Here is a 27,389-nt window from a genome sequence, read left to right on the forward strand (position 1 = left end):
GGCTGCCTGAGGTCAGGCTTTAGCCATTGGGTTGTGCTTGAAGGGTGTCGGTGCATGCAGTGATCCAGCTATTGAGGTTCTTGATGGCTTTATGCAAGTTGCTGGTGTGCTCTAGACCACTTTGTCTAGTGTGATAAAGGTTATAGGCCTAACTGGTTTACTGGAAAAAGTTATGTGAGATGTCACAGGTCTAATTTCTTAATATGAAAAGTTCCAAGAAAGGCAGTAGGTCTAATTTATTTAGTATGGAACATATATGTTAGAGCCAATAGGTCTTTAAGGGTAGATTGTTAATGCAGCATGTTAAAGCCTGTAGACCTTCATTTAATTATGTGGAATCTCACAATTATTGTAGAAGACAAAGGTTTTGGTGTTGATTACTCCATGTGACAAACCCAGGGGATAGAAGTATTGCCCTGTAATAATTTCTGTAAGAATCTCTGACGGCCTGGCATGCTCAGCTGTCTGCTAGCAACTTGTAATCAAAAAATGTAATTAAAGTACAAGTCATTTTAAATAGAAAGTGAGGCTTTAGATCAACCTTCTCCTCTTTTGTAGTTTGTCTGAATGAGTGTAATTAATTCCATTCATGACAGCACACAACGTGGGACAATGAGTCAGCCCATGTCAGCCATTGACGGTTGCCCCATGAGTGATGGTATTTGCATGAGCATATGTGCACATCCACCTGAAAACGAGAAAGAGTTGGTGAGCCAGTCCAAGAATGCTCTAAGGTAGATAAATGCTTTGGACAGAGGAAAGCTAATCACTCTAGATAAGGAGATAAAATTAAGAGTTCTGGCATGATGATATCAGACAAAAATTTGGGAATTTTCTCTTCTCCAATCTATTACTGCATTTCTGTCAAACATCAAGCTTTATGATATGGCACCAAAACAGTCTGAAAAAAGACAACGGGCAAACACTCAAAATAACTCATTTAACTCTGATATCCGAAAAGGAGGATAACCAGTTTACTGTTTTTAAAAGGAGGCTGATTAGGTATTTATCCCACCTTTTAGCCTGTCTGCCTACGTGGAAAGGAAGCAAACATTGATTTGTCAACCCTGAGCGTAGAATCAGCATCAGTGATCAGAAGTTCGTTCTAATTTAAAATCTGCAGAGAAGCTCACGTGTACCTCCGCCTAACCCTGATCTTCACACACTGCTTTCGGATAATGACCTCTGACACCTAGATGTGGGCAAGCCAACAAATTACAGGGAGGGCTAAGCCAGAACGGAACCAAGGGGCGACTCTGGCTTTAAGAGCCCGTGTACGAGCAGAGTCATCGAAAAATTTGTGGCAAGTAAACCATGTAACAAGCATCATATAAAATATTATATAGTTAGAAAGTTCATTTCTTTACCTTGCGGAGGTGATTCACCTTAGTACATTAGATTATATCACTGTAGTGAGAAGTATTTATTACGTGATAATTTCTATACATGAACTTACCATTCCAGCTGATGACTAGGGCACTGATGAACCAACAGGCAAGTCAGTTGCCATGAGTACTGTATTTGGCCTAGAAACTTAATATAGATGGAGCATTATTATAATCTATGAAATCAGACAAATAGGGTTTTTGCAGAGAGCACATCCTGAAATCATGCATTTGAAAGTGCTCTCATAAGTGAAAAATGAAGAAAAAGGAAGCTAGGATATTTACCTAGGATCCTATAATTTGGTCAAGTGGGGAAGCCAATATTGATACCAGGCTTTCTGGTTTGACATTGTGCAACTCAGCCACTAAATGGGTATACCTTTCTCTCTCCTTTATTACATCAACGGCTGATGTTTTAAGCCTCCCACGCTCTAGCCTCATGAGGATTATTAAAGACAATGGTTACTACTTTGCTTTTAATGATTATTGCCACATGAGTTTAGATGGGGGGTGGCAAGCAGAAGACTTGGCTCATTTTGGGCTCAATGACCCGTGAGGATCTTGACTGAGTCAGAGCCATGCATCAGGCGCGAACCTGGCTCGAACTTTCAGGGGCTTGCCCACCTCTACTGAAACCTAGGCCTACGGACACCAAGCAGAGTGGTCCAGAGCTACATCACTGGTGACTTCAAACAACTGCATCTGTGAGGTTTAAATGTATCTTAATCTATGCATGTTCTACCTACACCAGTGAAGAAATGATTCATGTGAAAGTAGCACTGATCACAAATAACATTCAGAAGCTAATACTTTAGAATGCAAGAAGTCATCGGGAAATTGTGAAAATTAAACAAAAACCGAGTCACTAAGCAGTGCTTGATGATAGCTCTTCTATTGATTGAATAAAGCGTTCTGTGGAAGTGATCCCAGAAAATAAAAGTGCCAATCTCATATGCAATGCTTCTGTAATTGTGTGAGACAAACTTCCGGCCTTGTGTAGATCCACTTGCGTTGTTTGCCAATCACAATCGGCATAGCATCATTTTTAGCACTGCCCCGAAATATCCACCTCCTCAGTGGATGTTTACTGGCCTAAACCACTGACTAGTCTCTTGCCCCCAATATGCTACTTTGGTACCTAATCACTACATCTTTCCATCACACCCTGCAACCGTGTGTGTAGAGCGGTCCATTGTCTACATAGCACAAATTGAATCATGGTACTATATGAGTGCGCTGTTTGTAATAGGAGGAAATGATTATTCATTCAACAGGTAAAGAAGTAATGACGTTTTCCACAGAAATCAGCATTTCTGAAGAATGCGTCTGTATATAATACCAATGGCTGACAATTTCTGTGCTCTCTCGTTAATATTCGTCACAAAGGAAATACAAGATGACCGCTGTGGGGGGGTTAAGAAAAAATAAAATCAACACTTTATCCATGACTCCACAGGTAATAGATTCAACAAGTTTGTCCAAAACATGACATCTTAACAAGAAAATGTAGGCGTCCAAGACCCCCCCCCCCCCGCACTCCCCCCTTACCCAATTAACATGTGCATCTCCGAGAAGGCAGGGTGAAGATGTCTCATTGCTAGGTTTTCCAACTTTCTTTATACAGCAGTCTTGAAGGTGGATCCCTTACGCCCCCTCACCCCATGTTTGACAATGAAACCACGTGCCACTAACAACTTCAAAGCAGGTATGTGATTGTTTAATATCTTCTAATACTTTGACTGAGAAAGTAACGATACATGTAAATTCTGTCAAATCCTGACACTATTCTATGATGTTGTGTCTCTCTCTGTATAAATCTGAAAACCCACAGTTTCAGTGGTGCCTTGAATATGGGAACAGACCTTAAACAAACCCCTTCAGAAAGCGTGTAAACGAGTGTGGCACGGGCTCTTTTCTGAACCCTTTGAGGATGGAACTTGGAAATGTCGCAGGCTTACCGGAGAGAACGTGCAGGCTGTGGAGGCACTTGAAGAAAAATACAACCCTTTTCCAAAGGCCCCACGGTGAAGATCTGAGGAGGAAGAAAACAGTTTAGAAAGTGCTACGCAGAGGTCCGTATTTCTACGTCAATAACAGATGCTGGCACATTACAGGCCGCCCTAATCCCAAAGCACGCTGCGGCCGCCTGGCGCACGCTCGGCCTGGTGACGTTACGTACACGTTCAATTGCTATGGCAACCGTTCCTTGTCAGTGCAAAGCTGGTTAGGCCAGCGCTTCCTGTATGCTGAACTGTGATAAAATCTGCTAAAACCACCATTTGCATTCTGCTGTTACATAACTGGAAATAAGAACATTTTTGCGCCCTCCATGCCCTGGGATGTTTTTTTAGAAGAACATGATGCTGAAGCAGTAGCCTATGATGATCCCAGGGTTCTTACACACACCCTGACTAATGCTCACCTTGAAGGTGGAAGTGTAAGAAGAAATGGAGAATTATTTCTGGTCTCAATTTCGATTTTTTTTCTACCATTACCTTTCTTGGATTTCTGGGATGTGAGCATGTGTCGTTGCACTGTCGCCGCTGCACATTCATAAAGTGAAAACAACTGTTGATCAGCAGACAATATTTCGAGTACAGATAGAAGAGAGAATGCATGTAGTTAGTGTTCTAAACATTTGCCAGGCATGTGGTCATGGTAGAAATGATGCATCTGTAGCATGCGCTAACTAAAGGTGGGCACTGAGAATAGCCACCCAGGCGTTCAAGTAATGCCTGAAGGGAGGAGAGGAAAGGCCTGTGTGGGTTGTATTTGTGGGCCACTGTGCAGGGGAAGTATTAGGGAATTTCATCCATTCCTTTGAAATAGGCCCCTGGTGAGGTGGGATATCCCACAGAATTTAAAGGATAGAAATGCCATGACTGAAGTAGCACATGAGCACACATACCGCCACTGAGCAAAGTTAGACTTTGGTGGATGGAGTAAAAGCAGTCAGAGTGGCGGAGAATTTTATGTCCAGCCAAATGTAGAGTACGCAATCGGCCCAGCGGTGAATTCTCTGGGTTTGTATTAACTGCTGTCATGGTGGTTCATAAAAACACATTTAAAAGTTTGCTGTGGTTCGTCATTAGTGACACTCTATAACACCAAACTTTTAAACGTTTTTTTTTCAAAAACAAACTCTCAAAGCAGGAGTTTTCTGTTGGAAAAGTAAAAAAACTAACGGCCCTGTCACCATGCAAATTTTTTTCCCATGGTGTGAGGGTCATTTTTAGGTCTCGTCTATTATATCCAGGGATAAATAGGCGAGATTATAATAAGCGGAAAAGAAAAGTCTACCTAGCCTGCGGATCGCGTGCAGTTCATGTGAGCTACGTGCGTGCACAGAGCCAGCCACATCACACACCACCATTTGTCTGTGCCTCGGCATCAGACTTCAAAGGCTGCTGCTCCCCCGCGTGCACATCGCACACCATCATTTGTCTGAGCCTTGACATCAGACTTCAAAGGAATGCGCTCCTGCCCCCCCCCCCCCCGCCACAGCAATGGCGAGAGATTGGGTTTTTTTGCATCCATTTCGCGGGGAAGCCGTGTTTTGCTTGGCCTTCTCTGCACATTTCTCGTTTTTTTTCTGGGCGAAAGTGAAAGCCTACCGTGCTTGTTTACAGTAGTCTTGCTCCTCAAATGCTGTTGCTGTGTTGCCATCTCTCTAGGGACACTCAGCTTGAAAACACTCGACTTGCTAGCTGCAATGCTACATCCGCTATGCTTTGCCTCTAGACACTTTGATCCCTCGCAGACTGTGCTGACTCTGCCCCTCCTGATTCTGAAACTGACTAACACAGTCTCTTCTCTCTGTCTTATGATATCTGCCTTGCCACCATTTACTTCGGACCCTCACCATCACACCTCCTCTCACCCTCACACACCCTCACTCACCCTCACACACCCTCACTCACCCTCACAACCCTCTCACCCTCACAACCCTCTCACCCTCACTCACCCTCACCCCCTCATACACCCACACACCCTCATCCTCAACCCCTCACCCTAACACACCTCCTCACCCTCACACACCCTCACCCTCACACACCCTCACACACCGTCACCCTCTCACCCTCACACACCCTCTCACCCCCTCACACCCACTCACCCCCTCTTACCCTCACACCCCCTCACCCTCACATCCCCTCACCCTCACATCCCCTCACCCTCCCTCACACTCTCACCCCCTCACTCTCACACCCCCTCACTCACCCTCTCACCCACCCTCACCCACCCTCTCACTCTCACCCACCCTCTCACCCTCACACACCCTCTCACCCACCCTCAACCTCACACCCCTCACCCTCACACACCCTCACTCTCACACACACCCTCACACACCCCCTCACACACCCTCACTCACACCCCTTCACCCTCCCACACACCCTCACCCTCTCACACACCGTCACCCTAACACACCCTCTCACCCTCACACACCCTCACCCTCACACCCCCACACCCTCACAACCTTCTCACCCTCACTCACCCTTACCCCCTCATACCCCCACACAACCTCATCCTCACACTCACACCCCCTCACACACCTCCTCAACCCCCTCACCCTCACACACCTCCTCACCCTCACACACCCTCACCCTCACACACCCTCACACACCGTCACCCTCACACCCTCACACACCCTCACTCACCCTCACTCACCCTCACCCTCACAACCCTCTCACCCTCACTCACCCTTACCCCCTCATACCCCCACACACCCTCATCCTCACACTCACACCCCCTCACCCTCACACACCTCCTCAACCCCCTCACCCTCACACACCCTCACACACCGTCACCCTCTTACCCTCACACACCCTCTCACCCCCACACACCAACTCACCCCCTCTTACCCTCACACCCCCTCACCCTCACATCCCCTCACCCTCACATCCCCTCACCATCCCTCACACTCTCACCCCCCTCACTCTCACACCCCCTCACTCTCACACCCCCTCACTCACCCTCTCACCCACCCTCTCACCCTCACCCACCCTCTCACCCTCACACACCCTCTCACCCACCCTCAACCTCACACCCCCTCACCCTCACACACCCTCACTCTCACACACACCCTCACAACCCCTCACCCTCACCCCCTCACACTCCCACACACCCTCACCCTCACACACCCCCTCACACACCCTCACTCACCCCCTCACCCTCACACACCCTCACCCTCTCACACACCCTCACCCTCACACACCCTCTCACCCTCACACACCCTCACCCTCACACCCTCACTCACCCTCTCACACACCCTCTCACCCTCACACACCCTCACACCCCCTCTCACCCTCACACACCCTCTCACCCTCACACACCCACACCCTCACACCCTCACATCCCCTCACACCCCCTCACCCTCACACCCTCACTCACCCTCACACACCCTCTCACCCTCACACACCCTCTCACCCTCACACACCCTCTCACCCTCACACACCCTCACCCTCACATCCCCTCACACCCCCTCACACACCCTCTCACCCTCACACACCCTCACCCTCACACACCCTCACCCTATCACCCTCACACACCCTTACTCACCCTCACACACCCTTACTCACCCTCACACACCCTCACCCTCACATACTCTCATCCCCTCTCACCCTCACACAACCTCACTCACCCTCACACCCTCACCCTCACACCCCTCACCCTCACACCCCCTCACCCTCACACACACCCCCTCACCTCACACCCCCTCACCCGCACACCCCCTCACCCTCACTCGCCCTCACACCCCCTCACCCTCACTCACCCTCACTCACCCTCACACACCTTCACCAGCATAGCATAACAAAACATAGCATAACAAAACAAAGCATAGGATAGCAATACAAAACATAGCATAACAAAATAAAACATAGCATAGCAAAACACAACAAAGCATAGCATAGCATAACAAAACACAACAAAACATAGAATAGCATAACAAAACCAAACATAGCATAACATAACAAGCATAGCAAAACAAAACATAGCATAGCATAACAAAACAGAAGAAAACATAACAGAACAAAACATAGCATAACATAACAAAACATAGCATAACATAACATAACATAAAACAAAGCATAGCATAACAAAACAAAGCATAACAAAACAGCAAAACCCAACAAAACATAGCATAGCATTACAAAACACAACAAAACATAGCATACATAAGAAAACATAGCATTGCAAAGCATAGCAAAACATAGCATAGCATAACAAAACACAACAAAACATAGCATAGCATAACAAAACACAACATAGCATACCATAACAAAACAAAGCTTAGCATAGCATAACAAAACATAGCATAACAAAACATAGCATAGCAAAACAAAGCATAGCATAATAAAACATAGCATAGCATAACAAAGCATAGCATAGCAAAACACAACAAAACACCCCCTCACCCCCTCTTACCCTCACGCCCCCTCACCCTCACTTCCCTCACCCTCACTTCCCTTCACCGTCCCTCACACTCTCACCCCCCTCACTCTCACACCCCCTCACTCACCCTCTCACCCACCCTCTCACCCTCACACACCCTCTCACCCACCCTCAACCTCACACCCCCTCACCCTCACACACCCTCACCCTCACACACACCCTCACCCCCTCACCCTCCCACACACCCTTACACCCCCTCACCCTCACCATCACACATCCCCTCACACACCCTCACTCACACCCCCTCACACCCCCTCACCCTCACCCTCACACCCTCACCCACACACACCCTCACCCTCACACACACCCTCACCCTCACATACCCTCTCACCCTCACACACCCTCTCGCCCTCACACCCCCTCACCCTCACACCCCCACACCCTCACTCACCCACACCCTCACTCACCCAATAACCCTCACACACCCTCACCCTCACACACCCTCTCACCCTCACACACCCTCACCATCACACCCTCACATCCCCTCACATTCCCTCACACACCCTCACCCTCACACCCCCTCACCCTCACACCCCCTCACACACCCTCAACCTCACACACCCTTACTCACCCTCACACACCCTCACCCTCACACACCCTCACCCTCACATACTCTCACCCCGTCTCACCCTCACTCACCCTCACACCCTCACCCTCACACACCCTCACCCCCTCACCCTCACACACACACCCTCACCTCTCACACCCTCACACCCCCTCACCCTCACTCACCCTCACACCCCTTCACCTTCACTCACCCTCACACACGCTCACACACCCTCACTTGCATAGCATAACAAAACATAGCATAGCATAACAAAACAAAGCATAGGATAGCAAAACAAAACATAGCATAACAAAACAAAACATAGCATAGCAAAACACAACAAAGCATAGCATAGCATAACAAAACACAACAAAACATAGCATAGCATAACAAAACCAAGCATAACATAACAAAGCATAGCAAAACAAAACATAGCATAGTAGAACAAAACATAGCATAGCATAACAAAACACAAGAAAACATAGCAGAACAAAACATAGCATAACATAACAAAATATAGCATACCATAACATAACATAAAACAAAGCATAGCATAACAAAACAGCAAAACACAACAAAACATAGCATAGCATAACAAAACACAACACAACATAGCATAGCATAGCAAAACACAACATAGCATAGCATAACAAAACAAAGCTTAGCATAGCATAACAAAACATAGCATAGCATAACAAAACATAGCATAACAAAACATAGCATAACAAAACATAGCATTGCAAAGCATAGCAAAACATAGCATAGCATAACAAAACACAACAAAACATAGCATAGCATAATAAAACACAACATAGCATAGCATAACAAAACAAAGCTTAGCATAACAAAGCATAGCATAACAAAACATAGCATAACAAAACATAGCATAGCAAAACAAAGCATAGCATAACAAAGCATAGCATAACAAAACATAGCATAACAAAACATAGCATAGCAAAACAAAGCATAGCATAATAAAACATAGCATAGCATAACATAGCATAGCAAAACACAACAAAACAGCATAACAAAACACAACAAAACATAGCATAACAAAACACAACAAAACATAGCATAACAAAACAAAGCATAGGATAGCAAAACTAAACATAGCATAGCATAACAAAACAAAGCATAGGATAGCAAAACAAAGCATAGGATAGCAAAACAAAACATAGCATAGCATAACAAAACATAGCATAACACAACAAAACATAGCATAGCAAAACAAAACATATAATAGCATAGCAAAACTAGCATACCAAACACAACAAAACATAGCATACCAAACACAACAAAACATAACATAGCAAAACAAAGCATACCATAATAAAACACAACAAAACATAGCATAACAAAACAAAGCATAGCATAACAAAGCATAGCATAGCAAAACATAGCATAGCATAACAAAACATAGCGTAGCATAACAAAACACAGCATAGCATAGCATAGCAAATCAAAGCATAGGATAGCAAAACATAGCATGGCATAACAAAACAAAACATAGGATAGCAAAACAAAACATAGCATAGCATACAACATCACTCCGCACCACCACAGCATCACTCTGGGGCACCACAACATCACTATGGACCACCACAGCATCACTGAACGCCACAACATCACTCGTTCGCCATCACAACATCACTCAGCACCACCACAGCATCAATCTGTGCAACCGTTCAACAACACCTGGTTCAAATATGTTCTCTCAATGTTTCAAGCTTTATGACAAATGTAACAAAAAGATGTTAATATATCACTTCTGTTCTTGGATTTTCGTCACAATAAAATACACTGAACATAATCTTCACAAAAGATATTTACAAAACTTTAAGCTATTGCCATTATAAATTACAATAACTTTTATTTAAGTATTAATTATTGAAAAAAAATTAAAAGCCATTGTTATTTGTAAATATCAATACATGTAAGTCACGTAAATACAACACATTTTGCATTACAAATGCTATAGGTGTCACATTTGCGAAAGTTATAACTATTGGCATTGTAAATGACAAAGCTATTAATTTAGCTATTTTCAAAAACAAAACATAAATAAAAAAATTGTCATTTACAATACCAATAGCTCAAACTTTCCTAATGCGAGACCTATTGCATTGCAAATGCTTGTTTATTTTCACTGTCCATCACTGCTGGAAAATTCCTGGTGGTGACAGACACAAAAAAAAAACATTCGACTGCCAACTCAAAATTAGGTAAATGGTCGGAAAGCTTATCTTCAACGGCCTGTACTCTCTCGGGCTATCATAGAAAGTTTTAATAATAGAAAGTTTTACACCTACAGAGTACATTTTACATTGTAAGCATGAACCTGGCAGTCCACCTGACTCTAAAGCTGGTAGATAGACCATGAGTTTGCTGACCGGGTAATACGTCGCCTATACGATGGAGTATCTTTTCAACCAAACTCTAAATCAGACTTTCAGTAAATGCAGCACTGAGGTAAGATCTGTGCCTGTGGCACTACCCACTTTTACTCTGACCTAAACACACACATGCACGGCAAAAGTTACAGTGGACACATTCTGATGCTTTATATGAGTGGCACTAAGACTTAGGCTGACTAACTGTATGGACTTAAATCATGTGGCATTGTCTGTCCCTGCCTTGTCACAAAAGCCCTGCTTGCAGTCTAAACACTTACATAGCCTGCATGCTCCAGACAACTTTTTACCAGGACGTGGGTGGGTTAGTCACAGCTTCCAGAAAAACTAACTACCGACCCTGAACAAAAAAAATGCTTTTATTTTCTTACCTCCAACACAAAAGTATTACATTTCGATTCAATAGAATCAGACTTTCTTTAGCTTGAAACTGAATGGCAGCTGTGAGTCGATAATTAATATCTAAAATGATAGCTTTCTGTACGCTTTTGTGCCATTATGAAGAGCTTTGTACCCAGTTACCCCACTAAGGATGTCTAATTTTATCTACAAAGGGTTTCTCTAGAAATAGCCTTTGCCAAAAAAGAACATAACTTCAGCTTTAAACCATTTTGGCTCTTAATAACTCTTAGATCAAATTCCATTTTAAAATTTAGTTGGGAATAGGTCCTGTTTATCAAAGCCCTTTTGTGGTCGCAAACCCTGCAATTCGCAAAATGATGGGGTTTACATCTGCAATAGGGTTGTTAGTTGCTGGCAGCTGAGTTTGGTGGTTTCTGATATGAAAGAGAAGCTGTCCCTGTGTGACAGCGTCCCCTTGGGATACATGTCAAACCAATTCGCAAGGAGCAGGCAGACCATCAAATGGACATGTTGTGACCCATTAGTACATAATTAGCTTCATAAAATGACAGGCAGGTCGCAAAACATTGGTGCACAAGTTTCCCCCACTGTTTGCAACCTGCCTGTACGTACATCAGGTTCATAGTTCATTGAGAATTACATTAAAAAAAGAAGTGAAAAGCGTCAACAGTGAAGTACCTTTTGCCCACTATATTGCTGATAACAAATTAGGTTATAAGAAAAAGAATTACAGGTTTTGGAGAATCCTCTCCCCTCTCCAAAGCGATTTGTCCAGAAGGATGTTAAGTGTGCTGTTAAATTACGTTTGACAGACGTTATTGGTCAAAATAAATCTTAAGAGACACCATTCTTAATTTCCAGTGCTAAGCGAGAGGTGTCCCCCTCAAATAACCTTCTCAAATAAGGACAAAATCGAGAACTTAACAATTATTGTTTCACTAACTCAGTGGAAACGTCCAAATGCCCTCAAGTTAGGCTTTATCTCGCAAGGCAACCTAATTTGAAAGGTCAGGTCCTCATTTTACACTTATCTATAGATTTAAAAAAACAAAACCCTACTCTTTTCTAGCTGTAACACTTTTGATCTAGTACTCTGAAGATTATCACAAAGCTCAGTCCGGACTAATATTTCCATGTATGTTTACAACATATTATTAGTAATAACAGCTCTCATTTAACCTTTGAGAGCAACACTAGGGGCCATATGTAGGTAAATGGCATTTACCGAATCATAAATACCGAATTTTACCGATTCGGTATTTACAATTCGGTAAATGCCATGTAGGTAATTATTCGGTAACAATTACCGAATCGGTAATTACCGAATCGGTATTAAAATTACCGAATTGTCAAGGGGGACCCTGTTGCACCCCTGATTCTGGCTTGTGTGCCATGTGACACACATACAAGGGCATGTATGTGTGCCAAATGGCACAGGTGTACATGCACAGATGTGCATGTACACAGGAATTCGTTATTTACCATGCAATAGTATTTCATGGTAAATAACGAATTCCTAAGGGCCTGTGACACTGTTTCTAGTGCCACCTACATCCCATATTACCGATTCTGTACATTTACCGATTCGGTAATTTACCGATTCGGTAAATTTACAGAATCGGTAATTTTCTGGCCCCTACATCTGAAACTACAAATAGCGGTCGGTAACGGCCTGCCCTGCTACTATGGCTAGCTAGTTCACATACCTTCGAGAACGAACCCGCTGCTTAGTATCTGCATCAGCCTCTCGGGGTGGTCTTGGCCTCCACAATAGTACAATCGAGTACAGAGAGTGGGTTCCGCGAGAGTGGACGCATGACGTTCAATAGACTTTACCACGTCAGCGGAAAGAGATGCCTGCAAAATCCGAGAAAAGAAACGTTGTCATTATTTGTTTGTTACTCTTAAAACTTGTATTATTTCTTTTGTGCTTGCTATAAAAACTGGAGGAGCTAAGCAAGTGCTCTATGTACACGGATTACCAATCAGTGATCTTTAAGTAGATGACAACAATTATAAAGATAGGCTGGTCATTACTGAGACTTTGGTGCCATGTGTGTGTTTCAACCATCAGGCAATTAAGAAAGAAAGACACATTTAACAAAAGGGAAGCCAAACATCTAAATAAACCCCACATCCGAGCAGGTACTTCTTAGTGTGAAAAAGTACCAATGACAATATTTGAAGGAATCATAGACACTGCGTTATATTGGGAGTGTACTGGAAGACAAGTGCTGGTACCATTCAACAGGAACACGGTTCCAGACCATGAATACATGCTGCAACTTAATAGTCGAAGATGTTAAGAAAAAATAGTCGAAACATTTTAAGTCAGTGAAAGGAGTCCACACCCAGCACGTAATTGGTGCAGTAGTTGCCAGTGTTTATCAGCGGCACTTCTAAGTGGGCCTGGGAGTCTTGTGGCCTGCTGGGACAGTGGGAGACTTCTCAGTAGGCTGGAGACTTGGCGACTGCTTTCTTGGCTAGAGCCATACAGGCACGCCTGCAGCCATCATTGTCATAAAGCAGCAAATGCTGACCAGCCCTGTCCCTCCATGCATATATCCTGTCGTTTGCACATCATCAATGCCTCTCATAGCACCATTCGCTCACACACAAGGCAATGGGGTAGCTAGTTCTGTCTTAAACACAGTGTCCAATTATCATGTGGCCTCCGGTGAGCTGCATGGTGCGGGACAATTCTAGTAATTCTGGAAGCTGCTGCTACTGGGCTTCTCACTGGCATTGGTGCACAACTGATGCAGCACACACAACCCAAGGTAAAAAGAGAAGAAAGACAATGCAGCATAATGTTACCACAATATGTGCCTAAGGAAGGCACCAAGCCCCTGCAACATACATTCACACATAATGCGGCTTGGCTGTCAGCACTGGCCGTTCCTTACATTGAGCACACATCGTGTGGCGTGCCCTGTGCCGTGTGGTGACTGGCCAGGGCACAGAAAGATGCTAAAGTACTCTTGGAATGTGCTGCTTCTCTTTCAAGTTTGGGCTCGTCTTTGGCAGGGCCCACATGTACCCTCTCTGCACCTATTCCAAGGCCTAGAGGAGAAGGAAGATGTAGAATGCCACATCACAAGGGCCATGCTCAGACTGGCTTAGGTAGACCACGTGCTTCCTGCTTGGCCGCTGCCCATCACTGGACGGTAAGTAGATCCTGGGGCAATTCCTTCTCAGCTCTTATTTCACTCCAAACCAAAAAGCACAGATTGGACAATGAAATCTTCATGGCCACCACTGTTTATGTTTGCTTACCTTATATACTTGTTAAAATTATATTGAAACACTGCGTCTCATTAGTTAATAGTTTGCGTTCATCTATGTAAATTCAAATACATTATGTATATTTCACATGGCAAGTACTTTATAACTTTCTTTTTTTTCCACCTAGGCCTGTAAAGACACTACAATTTCTTTTTAATTTGAAAAGCTTTTATTGAGAAAAAATATTCGTAATACAGCATCACAGTACATACAGTTTGTAAATATCAAGTAGTACAGCTAAAGTGTACTAAAATGTGTGTTGGTGATACTGATAACGTGTTTTAAAGAAAATATTTTACAAAATAATAATATAATCACATTAAGAATGTCCATCACAATATAGGCAAATTATCAACTTAAGGTTGAAACAACAGCGGAAATGAAACCAATTACCAAGAACAAAAGTTGTATGTGCTGTCATGTACTAGTTAAGAATAGAAAATGATTTTCTTAATAGATAAACCTAGGAAGGGAGGAATAGAAAAAAAGTGAGGAACAAGAGAAAATATATCTGTTTAAAAGTATGAGAATACAATAGGAAAAGAATATGCATGATTTAGGGCATACCAGCGAAAGACCTAAATTCTCACTCTCGAGATAGTAAGTGTGGGATAGAAAGGATTTTATGGGGGTTTGTTTTTCTGCTGGAAGCTGTCCAAAGCATCTCATATTCTTTTAGACGATGACAGAGAATTTAACTCCACTCTCCAATTTGTCCATTCTAAGTGTCGTGAGAGAAATTCTAGATTTCGTTTTTGTCACACGAACTCCAGTAAGATTTTGCCTAGCGATTTGTAAAGGTTTTGCGAAAATATAAAGGGAAGCATGCTGGCTAGGACGTTAATTCTGTAGGAGGAGTAAGCATCAATTTAATTGTTTCCAGTCTACCCCACCAAGTTATGCATTTAGGGGGGCACTATGTACTCAATTCTCAGACCTTGGAAATCATTTCACGTTCATAATTGTCAGGGTTTCTCAATGACTTTTCCGAACCATACTCTCAAGTATTTTAATGTGGTACGTTGCCATTTGAAACCTGTTCTCTGAATGTGGGAGGGGAAACAGTGGATACTCATGGGAAAGACTTCTGGTTTTTCTTTGTTGAGTGAGGAGCCACACAAGTCTGCATTGTCTAAAATACATTTTAGGATATAAGGAATAGCTCTTTCAGCCTCTATCTGTGATGATTAAGACATTGTTGGCATAAGCCGCTACTTTTTGCGACCCATAGGCGAGAGTAATTCATCTAATTCCACTATTATTCCAAATAACCCAATAATATGTTTACTTGATAATACGAAGAGAATCGGTGGAAGGGGGCAACCCTGTTGTGTGCCTTGTTTTAGAGGGAATTTGTTTGAAGTGCAAGTATTGATTTGTGCCAACGCCTGTGAATTGGAGTAAAGGGCAAAAAACAACTTAACAAAGTTATCACCTTGACCGAATTTCAGTAATGTGGGCTTCAAGAAGGTCCATAGTACTTTATCAAAAGGCTTCCCGCATCTAGGGCTATAGCGGCTGTAGGAGAATGTAAGGATTTGGCTTTTTCTAGAACATGACACAAAGTTCTAACATTATCACATGCTAATCGGACATTGAGGAATCCTGATTGAGGTGGCTGTATCAAATTACCTAATACTTTTTCTAATCTTGCTGCTAACACTTTGGCATAGATCTTATAGTCGATATTTAGTGAGATAGGGCGATCATTTTTTATCTCTAGAGGATCCTTACCCTCTTTAGAATCGCAACTATTGTCGCAACAGCAACTGAACTGTGGATATTACCTGTGTCAGCAAAGTAAAAGAATAGTTTATGAAAGGGTGTGATTAATGTTGATGCATTAGTTTAATAAAAGTTACTATTGAACACATCAAGACCATGGAGCCTTTCCTAGTTTTATGGCTGATATAGCTTTAAAGATTTCGTCTTGCCCTATAGGTTTGTTAACAATGGTTCTGGATTCAGGATTTAGAATGGGTAAGGGTAATTTGTTTAAGAATTCTTCACAAAGATTAGAGTCAATTCGAGTAGCTGGTATGTATAAAGTTTCAAAACAATCTCGAAAAGATTCCAAAATATCTGTTGTTGAAGTGACATTCAAGCCTCTTTTGTTCTTGATGGCTGGTATTGTTGATTTATTCGTTTTAAATTTCTAGTAACTAGCAAGGTACAGACCATCTTTATTCTTTTTGATAATTTTTTCTGCTGCTGTCACCTTAACTCATTTGTGACACGGCCCATTATAACTTTCTTGCTAAATCAGCTGGAAGTGCAGCACAAAAGAGCAGGTGTTTCTTTTTTTTAGTTCAAGTAAAAGTTTATTAGAATAACAAAGGTGTCATTACAGAAAAAGAAATGAGATACATTATCATCAAGAAAGCAAGGTAAATTAGGTTACAACAATGAATATCAGAAAGTAAAAAATTGCAGGGGAAAGAAAAAAAAAATGTAAGTGAGGCTAGAGATATAAGATATATGAGGCTATGTAAATGGGGGTAAGACAATAAATATTATGTGAGGAAAAATAAGTTCTAAAGAGAATAAAGGAACGAAAGGTAATTTAAGGAGGTTAGGGAACCTCTTGCTGAAAAGGGGGCAAATGAGAGGAGCGTTTGGCACAAACATCAAGGTAGAGGGTAATGGGAAGCCATAAGGCGTGTCTTTTCGGGGCAAGATTAAGTGGATAGACAAATGCAGTATCAAGTCCATGATTATAGCATACATTAAACCACCAAGCTTTAAAAGTAATGTCATTTGAATTTTTCCAATTAACAGTGATCTGTTGGAATGCAACAGCTAGTAACAAGTCTATGATTTGAACATTTGAATCGACAGCAGCCCAAGAAGAGGAAAGTGAGCCAAGGAAGATATTAGTAAGAGAGAAAGGGATAGAAGTTTGAAATATAGTATTGATTTGGTTCCATACTTGAGTCCAAAAGATGTGTGTAAGGGGACAGAGAAAAAGCATATGAAAGAGCGTGGCGTTGGGGGTGGAGCAGGACCAGCAAAGATCCGGAACCAAGGGGAACCTCTTGTGAAGAAGAAAAGGTGTGTAGAGGAGTCGATTATAAATGAAGAAAAGTGTTTGTGTGAGAGAAGCAGCTCTAGAGGATTTGCGGAGCTTAGTCCAAAGTTTATCCCAAAGGGAAGTAGGCCAAGACGTATTAAAGTCAGATTCCCATTGCTCTTCCACCGTGGATTTCGGCCGGGGTAATGGAGGTTTGCGAAAGGAATGGTAGATGGAGGAAGCGGAGGGGCCTGAGCGAAGTAGGGAATGGAGTGATGTAGTTGGGTTAAGAGAAACAACTGGAAGAGGGGAGTGAGAAAGGGAATCATATACGGACATAACTGCAGTCTTGAGTAAGAAGAATTTGCGAGCAAAGGAGGAAGGGAGAGAGAAAGCTCGGCTAAGGAGAGAAAAAGACTTGAAAACAGTTCCAGTGAAGAGTTGGGAAACCCAGATCAGGCCTCGTTGCCTCCAAGTTTTCCAGTAAAATGGCTTCTGGTTAATGAGAATGTTATTATTATACCAAATAGTGGTGTTGAGGAAATCAGTAACAGAGGAGGGGGGAACTGGAGCAGATGCTAGGAGTATTTTTGCAGTATATTTATGAATCGGAGTAGAAATTAATTGAGGTTTGCGGGAGAAGGAGAGATATTCGGCAAAAGAGAAAGGAGAGAGAGAGAGACGTTCAAGTTCAGCCCAAAGGGGGAGAGGCTCAGTAGGATCTTTGAGCCAGAGGGAGGCTTGTTTCAAGAGGAAAGCCTTGTGGTAGGCAGGGAAATTTGGGAAATTAACCCCGCCCTCTGATTTGGGGAGACGCAGTCGTAGTAAAGACATACGCGGTTTCTTACCAGACCACAAAAAGGAGGAGAGGATAGTGTTGATTTTAGTAAAGAATTTGGCAGGGATGGGAACAGGAATATTTGAAATGGTATAGAGGACGATTGGGGATAGCATCATCTTGATGGTGTCGAGACGACCCCACCAGGAGAGGTAGAGGGGGTGCCATCTGGAAGTAAGGTCTGATAGTTTTTGGATACATTGGCTAAGGCAAAGTGAGATAGTATCTGAGATGGAAGAGGTTATATGCAAACCAAGATATTTTATATGGGCCGGACTCCACTTGAAGTCGGATGCTTCAAAATCAGATTTGAAGGTGAATTTGGTGAGGGGGAGAATTTCGCATTTGTCGTTATTCAATTTGTATCCAGAGAGCTGAGAATAAACGTTGACTTCGGCAAGGAAAGCGGGAATGGAATCAGAGGGATTGGAAATGAAGAGTAAAATATCATCTGCATAAGCAGCTAGTTTAACCTGCGAGTGGGAAAGTTGAAAACCATGAATGTTTGGATTTTGACGTAGTTTAGATAGGAAAGGTTCTAGGGCCAAGTTAAAGAGGAAGGGTGAAAGAGGGCATCCCTGGCGAACACCTCTGCCAAGGCTAAAAAAGGAAGAGATCAAGCCATTGGCACAAACTGCTGCTCTAGGGTTCATGTAAAGGAAGGAGATAAGGGAAATAAAATTAGGGCCAAACCCAAACCATTTTAGTGCAGAGAAAAGGAAAGACCATTCCACTCTATCGAACGCTTTCTCAGCGTCTAAGGCGATTGCAGCTAGGGAGTCACTAAAACGTGAAGACTTGGAAAGGACATTGAAGAGGAGTCTGGTGTTATCGGTAATGAAGCGACCTTTGACAAATCCAGATTGTTCGGGGCCAAGGAGCTCTGGAAGAAAAGGATCTAATCTGATGGCTAAAGATTTGGCATATAATTTGTAGTCGATGTTAACAAGTGATATTGGTCTGTAATTTTTACAATGTTGAGTGTCCTTCCCCTCCTTGGGTATAATGCAAATGTAAGCGTCTGAAAAAGTGCCCGAGGATGCACCACTGGCTTTAAAGGAATCGAGGAGACAATGTAATTTGGGTAACAATAGGGTTGCAAAATGTTGGTAAAATTCGACCGTAAACCCATCTGGGCCTGGAGCTTTGTCTTTTTTAAGTGAGTGGAGTGCGGTATGTAATTCGCGAACAGTAATGGGGGTTTCAAGGGTAGATAGGTCAATAGGAAAATTGGGAGGAGGTCGAATGCTTGCAAAGAAGGTGGAGAGAGAATGAGCCGAGGGTTGAGTTCCAGAAGAGTAGAGTAGAAACGAGAAAATTCTTCCAAGATATCAACATCTTTATGTTGCAGGACTGAATTAACATCAAAAACAGACTCAATATTCAATTTGTTTTGCTTAACTTTCAAATAATTAGCAAGAACTTTCCCCGCCCTATTTTTCCCACCATAAAATTTCGAACTGGATTTTAGTAAGTAGAGTGAGGCATCTTCAGTGGATTGCTTGTTGTATTTCATTTTGGCATCAACAAGAGCTGTCAAACTTTCCTGAGTGTGGGAGGTGTAAAAAGCATGTTCTAGGATCTTGATCTGAGATAAAAGATCACTAGTGCGTTTACGAGCAGCTTTGCGTTTTGCGGCAACATGTCTGATGATGAAGTCTCTGGCCGCAGCTTTGTAAGCATCCCAGATGGTGTGTTCGGCTGAAGAGGGAGTGTCATTGAGAACAAAAAATTCAGTAGTAAAATCGGTAAAGGAGGTAGTGAATTTGGGGTCGAGGAGAAGAGTGTTGTTGAAGCGCCACCTCTTAGGTCCACTGGATTTGGGCAAAATATCAATATTAATTAAAACTGGGGCATGATCAGAAAACATTATGGGGCCTATGTCAGCCTGAGTGAGGGATTGGGACATGTGGTGAGACAGGAAGATATAGTCGATACGTGATTGGGAGTGGTGCACCTGGGAGTAAAAAGTAAATTCCTTACAGGTCGGATTGCATAATCGCCAAGCATCAACAAGCTTGTGTTGAGAAATGGCGTGCGTGAAAAGCTTGTGAGACTTGTTAGGGACAAAAAGAGATTTGGAGTGTCTATCCAGGAAGGGGTCCAAAGGCATATTGCAGTCGCCTGCCAAAATGAAATTATCATCAATGCATTCAGTGATACGGGAGGCAAACGCACTCCAAAAGATAGGATTCCCACCAGTGGGGGCATAAACATTAAGCAGGGAAAAAGGGATACCTTTTGAGGAAAGCTTAACAAATAACCACCAGCCTCCAGGGTCAAATTCGGACTGTAAAACTGAATGAGAAAAAGACTTGCGAAGTAACAAAGCAACACCATTTCTTTTACCATCACCAGGAGCAGAAAAAACAGTCCCCACCCAACCTCTTTTAAGCTTAGCAGCTTCAATGTCAGATAAATGGGTTTCTTGCAGAAAGGCAATATCTACATTCAATTTAGCTAGATGGGAGAGGATCTTCTGCCTCTTAATGGGGGAATGCAAACCTTTAACGTTCCAGGAAACAATACGTATTGACATCAAGGAAAATTAATGAGGGAGAACATAATAAAAAAAATAATGAACAAAAGTAAAGCCTCATAATCAGGAAAAATGGAAAAAAAAGAAGAAAGGAAGCCAAGAAAGGGAAAGTAGGAAGTGATCAAAAGAAGCAAAGGTGCAAATGAGAATAGGACTACAGCAACGTAAAGAATGATTGAAGGAAAGGAAAGGAACGATAGAGAAGAGTGATATAAGAAATAAGAAGAAACATAAGAGAGCAGGAGAAAAAAGACACCAAGGAGAGCAGGTGTTTCTTGAGGTGCAATGATAACGGCAAGAGGACACTAGCTGGATCAGTGATGTAGCATGCAGCTAGCCACCCTCTCACTTAGAAAGACCATCTACTCCGGTGGCCACTCAGATATGGCCGATTTAATGTATACTGGACAGCTGCTCAGGGGCATCCGAGAAGTATGCACGGCTTCTCAGCACTATTGGTCCTACCGACAGAGCCAAATCAGCAATACTCTCAGTGTCATTGGGAATGTTTAATCTGCCCCATACTCAAGTTCTTCACCGTTGAAAACAATTCAAGTGACAAATCCACTACTTCTAATGTCCGTTAAATTGACACTGGAACCATGAAAGGATCACCACAGAAAAGTTAGTTCACTGCTGGTCATTACTTGTTGAATAACAGCAAAAGTCATAAATGAAGACATTAGATTAAAATCAATTATAGGAAAATGGGAAACATCCTTTACAACGCAACTTTTACCACGCAGTGCCTTTACGATGCAACTTTTACAACGCAAACCATTACAACCCATTGCGCTGGGGGGCACTCTAGGATAGGGAATAAGTTTCATTTACTATCCAACACCTTCCCTAGTGTCCACGGGGACTGGAGTTGGAATCGTAAATTAAACTATTCACTATCCAGCACCCCAAAGTGCTATGCGTTGTGAAGGTTTGCGATGTAAAAACCAGGTTGTAAAGGCATGCGATGTAAAAGCATGCGTTGTAATGTCATACATCCTAGGAAAATATGTCATTTCCCATTGCAGAACCTATGGTTTCTCCATTGGTCAGATTATATGAGTGAGTGAGTGGCTGGATGAGTGAGCGAGTATACTGAGCAGTAAATGAATACCTTGCTGTCTGGCTGAGTGAGTAAATCATTGAAAATGAGGGAGTCAATTTGTGAGTGAGTGGCTTAATGTGCAAGTGAGGGAAAAAGTGGAAAGGTAAATTATTTGCTTTGTGGGAGGACTAAGTGAGAGCATTCTTGGGTTTGTTTATTCAGTGTGAGTGGGTGAGTGAGTAAAGATGTGAGCAGTGGTGGAAATGACTGAGTAACTGAATTACTAAATAAGTACACACCTGAGTGTGAATAAAGAAATGTGTGACAGCATGTGTCTGAGAGTCAGTGCATGAGTGAGTCAGTGGATGTAAGAGTGAATGAATGAATGACTCAATAGGTTGGTAAATTGGTGGATTAAGTGAGGATGTCAACAAGCGAATAGGCATATCTAGGAATTAATTTGCAGTAGTGAGTTAGCAAATTAGTCAGTGAGTAAATGAGTGAGTGTGAATTGCTGAGATAACGGATGAGTGAGTGTATTAATTAGAGAGTATGTTTGCTGGAGAGTAGATGAGGCAGGAATGTGCAGACAACTTTGTAGACAGAATCTGGACTGATAATATAGAACATTACTATTTAGAGAATCTTTCTGGGTAGGTGAGGTTACTAGATTATGGCCCATATTCAACCATATGTCTATATATATATTTCAAATCCCACAGCGACGGCGAGGGTAATCCAGTCTCCCAACGCAGCAACATTATATATATATGGTGGGTGTGTCATATGGAAAATGGAGAAGTGGGTTAGCGGTCACGCACGCCACTTGCGTTAAAGCCTCTGAAGAGAAGCATATGGAGCTTCGAAACGCGTCGGGCAGATCCATTACGGAGCGGCATCTGCAAGTGGATCCCCGTCCTCACCTACACATAAATCAAGCTGCTGCTCGTGTGCTACTCAAAGGTGGACAACCTTGGAGCGATCATTTACATGCGGCTGTCCAGCCGCAGAGTATGCACCACCCCGTTATCCTTGTGGGTCACGGCAGTGAAGCAGCAGCCGTACATGGAATCGAGGACGGGCACTCTTGCGGGGTCCATACAGGACTTGATTTGTGCTTTCCGCACCACACTTCCCATAATGCACAGTCTCATTCGAGCCTCCCATTGGTGGGTGTGTCATATGGAAAATGGAGAAGTGGGTTAGCGGTCACGCACGCCACTTGCGTTAAAGCCCCTGAAGAGAAGCATATGGAGCTTCGAAACGCGTCGGGCAGATCCATTACGGAGCGGCATCTGCAAGTGGATCCCCGTCCTCACCTACACATAAATCAAGCTGCTGCTCGTGTGCTACTCAAAGGTGGACAACCTTGGAGCGATCATTTACATGCGGCCGTCCAGCTGCAGAGTATGCACCACCCCGTTATCCTTGGGGGTCACGGCAGTGAAGCAGCAGCCGTACATGGAATCGAGGACGGGCACTCTTGCGGGGTCCATACAGGACTTGATTTGTGCTTTCCGCACCACACTTCCCATAATGCACAGTCTCATTCGAGCCTCCCATTGGTGGGTGTGTCATATGGAAAATGGAGAAGTGGGTTAGCGGTCACGCACGCCACTTGCGTTAAAGCCCCTGAAGAGAAGCATATGGAGCTTCGAAACGCGTCGGGCAGAGCCATTACGGAGCGGCATCTGCAAGTGGATCCCCGTCCTCACCTACACATAAATCAAGCTGCTGCTCGTGTGCTACTCAAAGGTGGACAACCTTGGAGCGATCATTTACATGCGGCCGTCCAGCCGCAGAGTATGCACCACCCCATTATCCTTGTGGGTCACGGCAGTGAAGCAGCAGCCGTACATGGAATCGAGGACGGGCACTCTTGCGGGGTCCATACAGGACTTGATTTGTGCTTTCCGCACCACACTTCCCATAATGCACAGTCTCATTCGAGCCTCCCATTGGTGGGTGTGTCATATGGAAAATGGAGAAGTGGGTTAGCGGTCACGCACGCCACTTGCGTTAAAGCCCCTGAAGAGAAGCATATGGAGCTTCGGAACGCGTCGGGCAGATCCATTACGGAGCGGCATCTGCAAGTGGATCCCCGTCCTCACCTACACATAAATCAAGCTGCTGCTCGTGTGCTACTCAAAGGTGGACAACCTTGGAGCGATCATTTACATGCGGCCGTCCAGCCGCAGAGTATGCACCACCCCGTTATCCTTGGGGGTCACGGCAGTGAAGCAGCAGCCGTACATGGAATCGAGGACGGGCACTCTTGCGGGGTCCATACAGGACTTGATTTGTGCTTTCTGCCCCACACTTCCCATAATGCACAGTCTCATTCGAGCCTCCCATTGGTGGGTGTGTCATATGGAAAATGGAGAAGTGGGTTAGCGGTCACGCACGCCACTTGCGTTAAAGCCCCTGAAGAGAAGCATATGGAGCTTCGAAACGCGTCGGGCAGATCCATTACGGAGCGGCATCTGCAAGTGGATCCCTGTCCTCACCTACACATAAATCAAGCTGCTGCTCGTGTGCTACTCAAAGGTGGACAACCTTGGAGCGATCATTTACATGCGGCCGTCCAGCCGCAGAGTATGCACCACCCCGTTATCCTTGGGGGTCACGGCAGTGAAGCAGCAGCCGTACATGGAATCGAGGACGGGCACTCTTGCGGGGTCCATACAGGACTTGATTTGTGCTTTCCGCCCCACACTTCCCATAATGCACAGTCTCATTCGAGCCTCCCATTGGTGGGTGTGTCATATGGAAAATGGAGAAGTGGGTTAGCGGTCACGCACGCCACTTGCGTTAAAGCCCCTGAAGAGAAGCATATGGAGCTTTGAAACGCGTCGGGCAGATCCATTACGGAGCGGCATCTGCAAGTGGATCCCTGTCCTCACCTACACATAAATCAAGCTGCTGCTCGTGTGCTACTCAAAGGTGGACAACCTTGGAGCGATCATTTACATGCGGCCGTCCAGCCGCAGAGTATGCACCACCCCGTTATCCTTGGGGGTCACGGAAGTGAAGCAGCAGCCGTACATGGAATCGAGGACGGGCACTCTTGCGGGGTCCATACAGGACTTGATTTGTGCTTTCTGCACCACACTTCCCATAATGCACAGTCTCATTCGAGCCTCCCATTGGTGGGTGTGTCATATGGAAAATGGAGAAGTGGGTTAGCGGTCACGCACGCCACTTGCGTTAAAGCCCCTGAAGAGAAGCATATGGAGCTTCGAAACGCGTCGGGCAGATCCATTACGGAGCGGCATCTGCAAGTGGATCCCTGTCCTCACCTACACATAAATCAAGCTGCTGCTCGTGTGCTACTCAAAGGTGGACAACCTTGGAGCGATCATTTACATGCGGCCGTCCAGCCACAGAGTATGCACCACCCCGTTATCCTTGGGGGTCACGGCAGTGAAGCAGCAGCCGTACATGGAATCGAGGACGGGCACTCTTGCGGGGTCCATACAGGACTTGATTTGTGCTTTCCGCACCACACTTCCCATAATGCACAGTCTCATTCGAGCCTCCCATTGGTGGGTGTGTCATATGGAAAATGGAGAAGTGGGTTAGCGGTCACGCACGCCACTTGCGTTAAAGCCCCTGAAGAGAAGCATATGGAGCTTCGAAACGCGTCGGGCAGATCCATTACGGAGCGGCATCTGCAAGTGGATCCCCGTCCTCACCTACACATAAATCAAGCTGCTGCTCGTGTGCTACTCAAAGGTGGACAACCTTGGAGCGATCATTTACATGCGGCCGTCCAGCCGCAGAGTATGCACCACCCCGTTATCCTTGGGGGTCACGGCAGTGAAGCAGCAGCCGTACATGGAATCGAGGACGGGCACTCTTGCGGGGTCCATACAGGACTTGATTTGTGCTTTCCGCACCACACTTCCCATAATGCACAGTCTCATTCGAGCCTCCCATTGGTGAGTGTGTCATATGGAAAATGGAGAAGTGGGTTAGCGGTCACGCACGCCACTTGCGTTAAAGCCCCTGAAGAGAAGCATATGGAGCTTCGAAACGCGTCGGGCAGATCCATTACGGAGCGGCATCTGCAAGTGGATCCCCGTCCTCACCTACACATAAATCAAGCTGCTGCTCGTGTGCTACTCAAAGGTGGACAACCTTGGAGCGATTATATATATATATATATATATATATATATATATATATATATATATAGCACAATTGCAGAAATGGAAATAATTACATCAAGACCGACGTATTTAGACGAATTCCGAGCGCTGAAGAGGGGGCAGCAGTCGGGAAGATTCTCACCCCCTCCGGCACAAAGAGGAAGAGGAACCAGGGGAAGACCACGGGGGAAAGGAAGAGAAGCAGGAAGAGGATCGGAAGAACAAAGCAGCGGAGACAAAGGAGGAAACAAAGGAAAAGCAAAAGGAGTGGAACGCGAGCCAATGGGAACCAGATTTGGAGGCTACAAGAAACGCAATCAATAATGGAAGACAAAGATATGGTAAATAAAACTATAGTGAATCTTTCTAGTAGAGAATTAACAGAAACCGAAAGGAATATTTTAAGCCTGGGACTCTCGTTCTGCCCAACAGAGATATTTAATTACAGTGAGACCAGAATAGATATTTTTCGCTTTATAAGAAAGCTAAAACTGGCAAAGTGGCATGCATTAAGATCAGACATTAGAACTTCTGTGGTGCATGATTATTCAGCCCCTAGTCAGCCTTCTTTGACTGTGGGGGATGCCAATGCTATCCAAGTAGCGCATAGTCTACTTCGGGAAGGAGAGGGTACAATTGTATCTAATAGCAATGAGGAAATAGAGACATGGGATATAACCACAGGTAGAGCAGCGTTGACGAGTTTCAAACCTAAATCAGTATTTTTTCCCAATCTCGCTCATGATAATGTTGACACCTTTCATGATGTAACAACTAAATCACTATTGAAATATAAACATCAATTTAGAGATAAGGAAGGTGGATTGAATTTGAATTTCAAACAAAGAAAAGCAATTACATCCCTAGCGACCGATTCCTCCATTATAATACGCCCAGCAGATAAGGGGGGAAATGTTGTTGTTCAAGACAGAACCATGTACATCGAAGAGGCTAAAAGACAGCTGGATAATGAATCATTCTACTGTAGGACTAATGGTGGAGTGTACAGAGATAATATCCTGACAATGTGGTCCAATTTAGCTAAATGGCAGGAAGAAGGCTTATTATCATGGGAAGAATATGTTTTTCTGAAGAAAGATTACCCCAAATTGCCAATAATCTATTTCCTGCCTAAAGTCCACAAGAACCCACTAGTACCACCAGGGAGACCTATAGTGTCATCCATAGGTAGTGTTTATGAAAATGTGTCAAAATATGTCGAACATTTTCTGCAAGAATATGTAGGAAAACTTCCGTCATATGTGAAAGACACTCAGGATTTTCTGAACAAAATTACTGACTTACAGTGGGAACCAGATTACCTTTTGATGACAATGGATGTTAATGCATTATATACCATAATTG

The 27,389-nt window shown here is 44.0% G+C and overlaps 1 protein-coding gene across 3 annotated transcripts in view; it reads right to left on the reverse strand.

The window, feature by feature from the left end:
• Positions 1-27,389, reverse strand: part of LOC144798761 (uncharacterized) — a 1,691,129-nt gene that overhangs the window by 103,434 nt on the left and 1,560,306 nt on the right. For all 3 annotated transcript variants that reach the window (XM_078669781.1, XM_078669783.1, XM_078669782.1), the window contains 2 exons: positions 12,863-13,013; positions 3,344-3,417 (listed from right to left, as the gene is read on the reverse strand). In XM_078669781.1, coding sequence (XP_078525907.1) covers positions 3,344-3,417; positions 12,863-13,013 — 225 coding nt within the window. The remainder of the gene's footprint in view (positions 1-3,343; positions 3,418-12,862; positions 13,014-27,389) is intronic.

This window comes from Lissotriton helveticus, chromosome 12, assembly GCF_964261635.1.
Source record: "Lissotriton helveticus chromosome 12, aLisHel1.1, whole genome shotgun sequence".
NCBI lineage: Eukaryota > Metazoa > Chordata > Amphibia > Caudata > Salamandridae > Lissotriton > Lissotriton helveticus.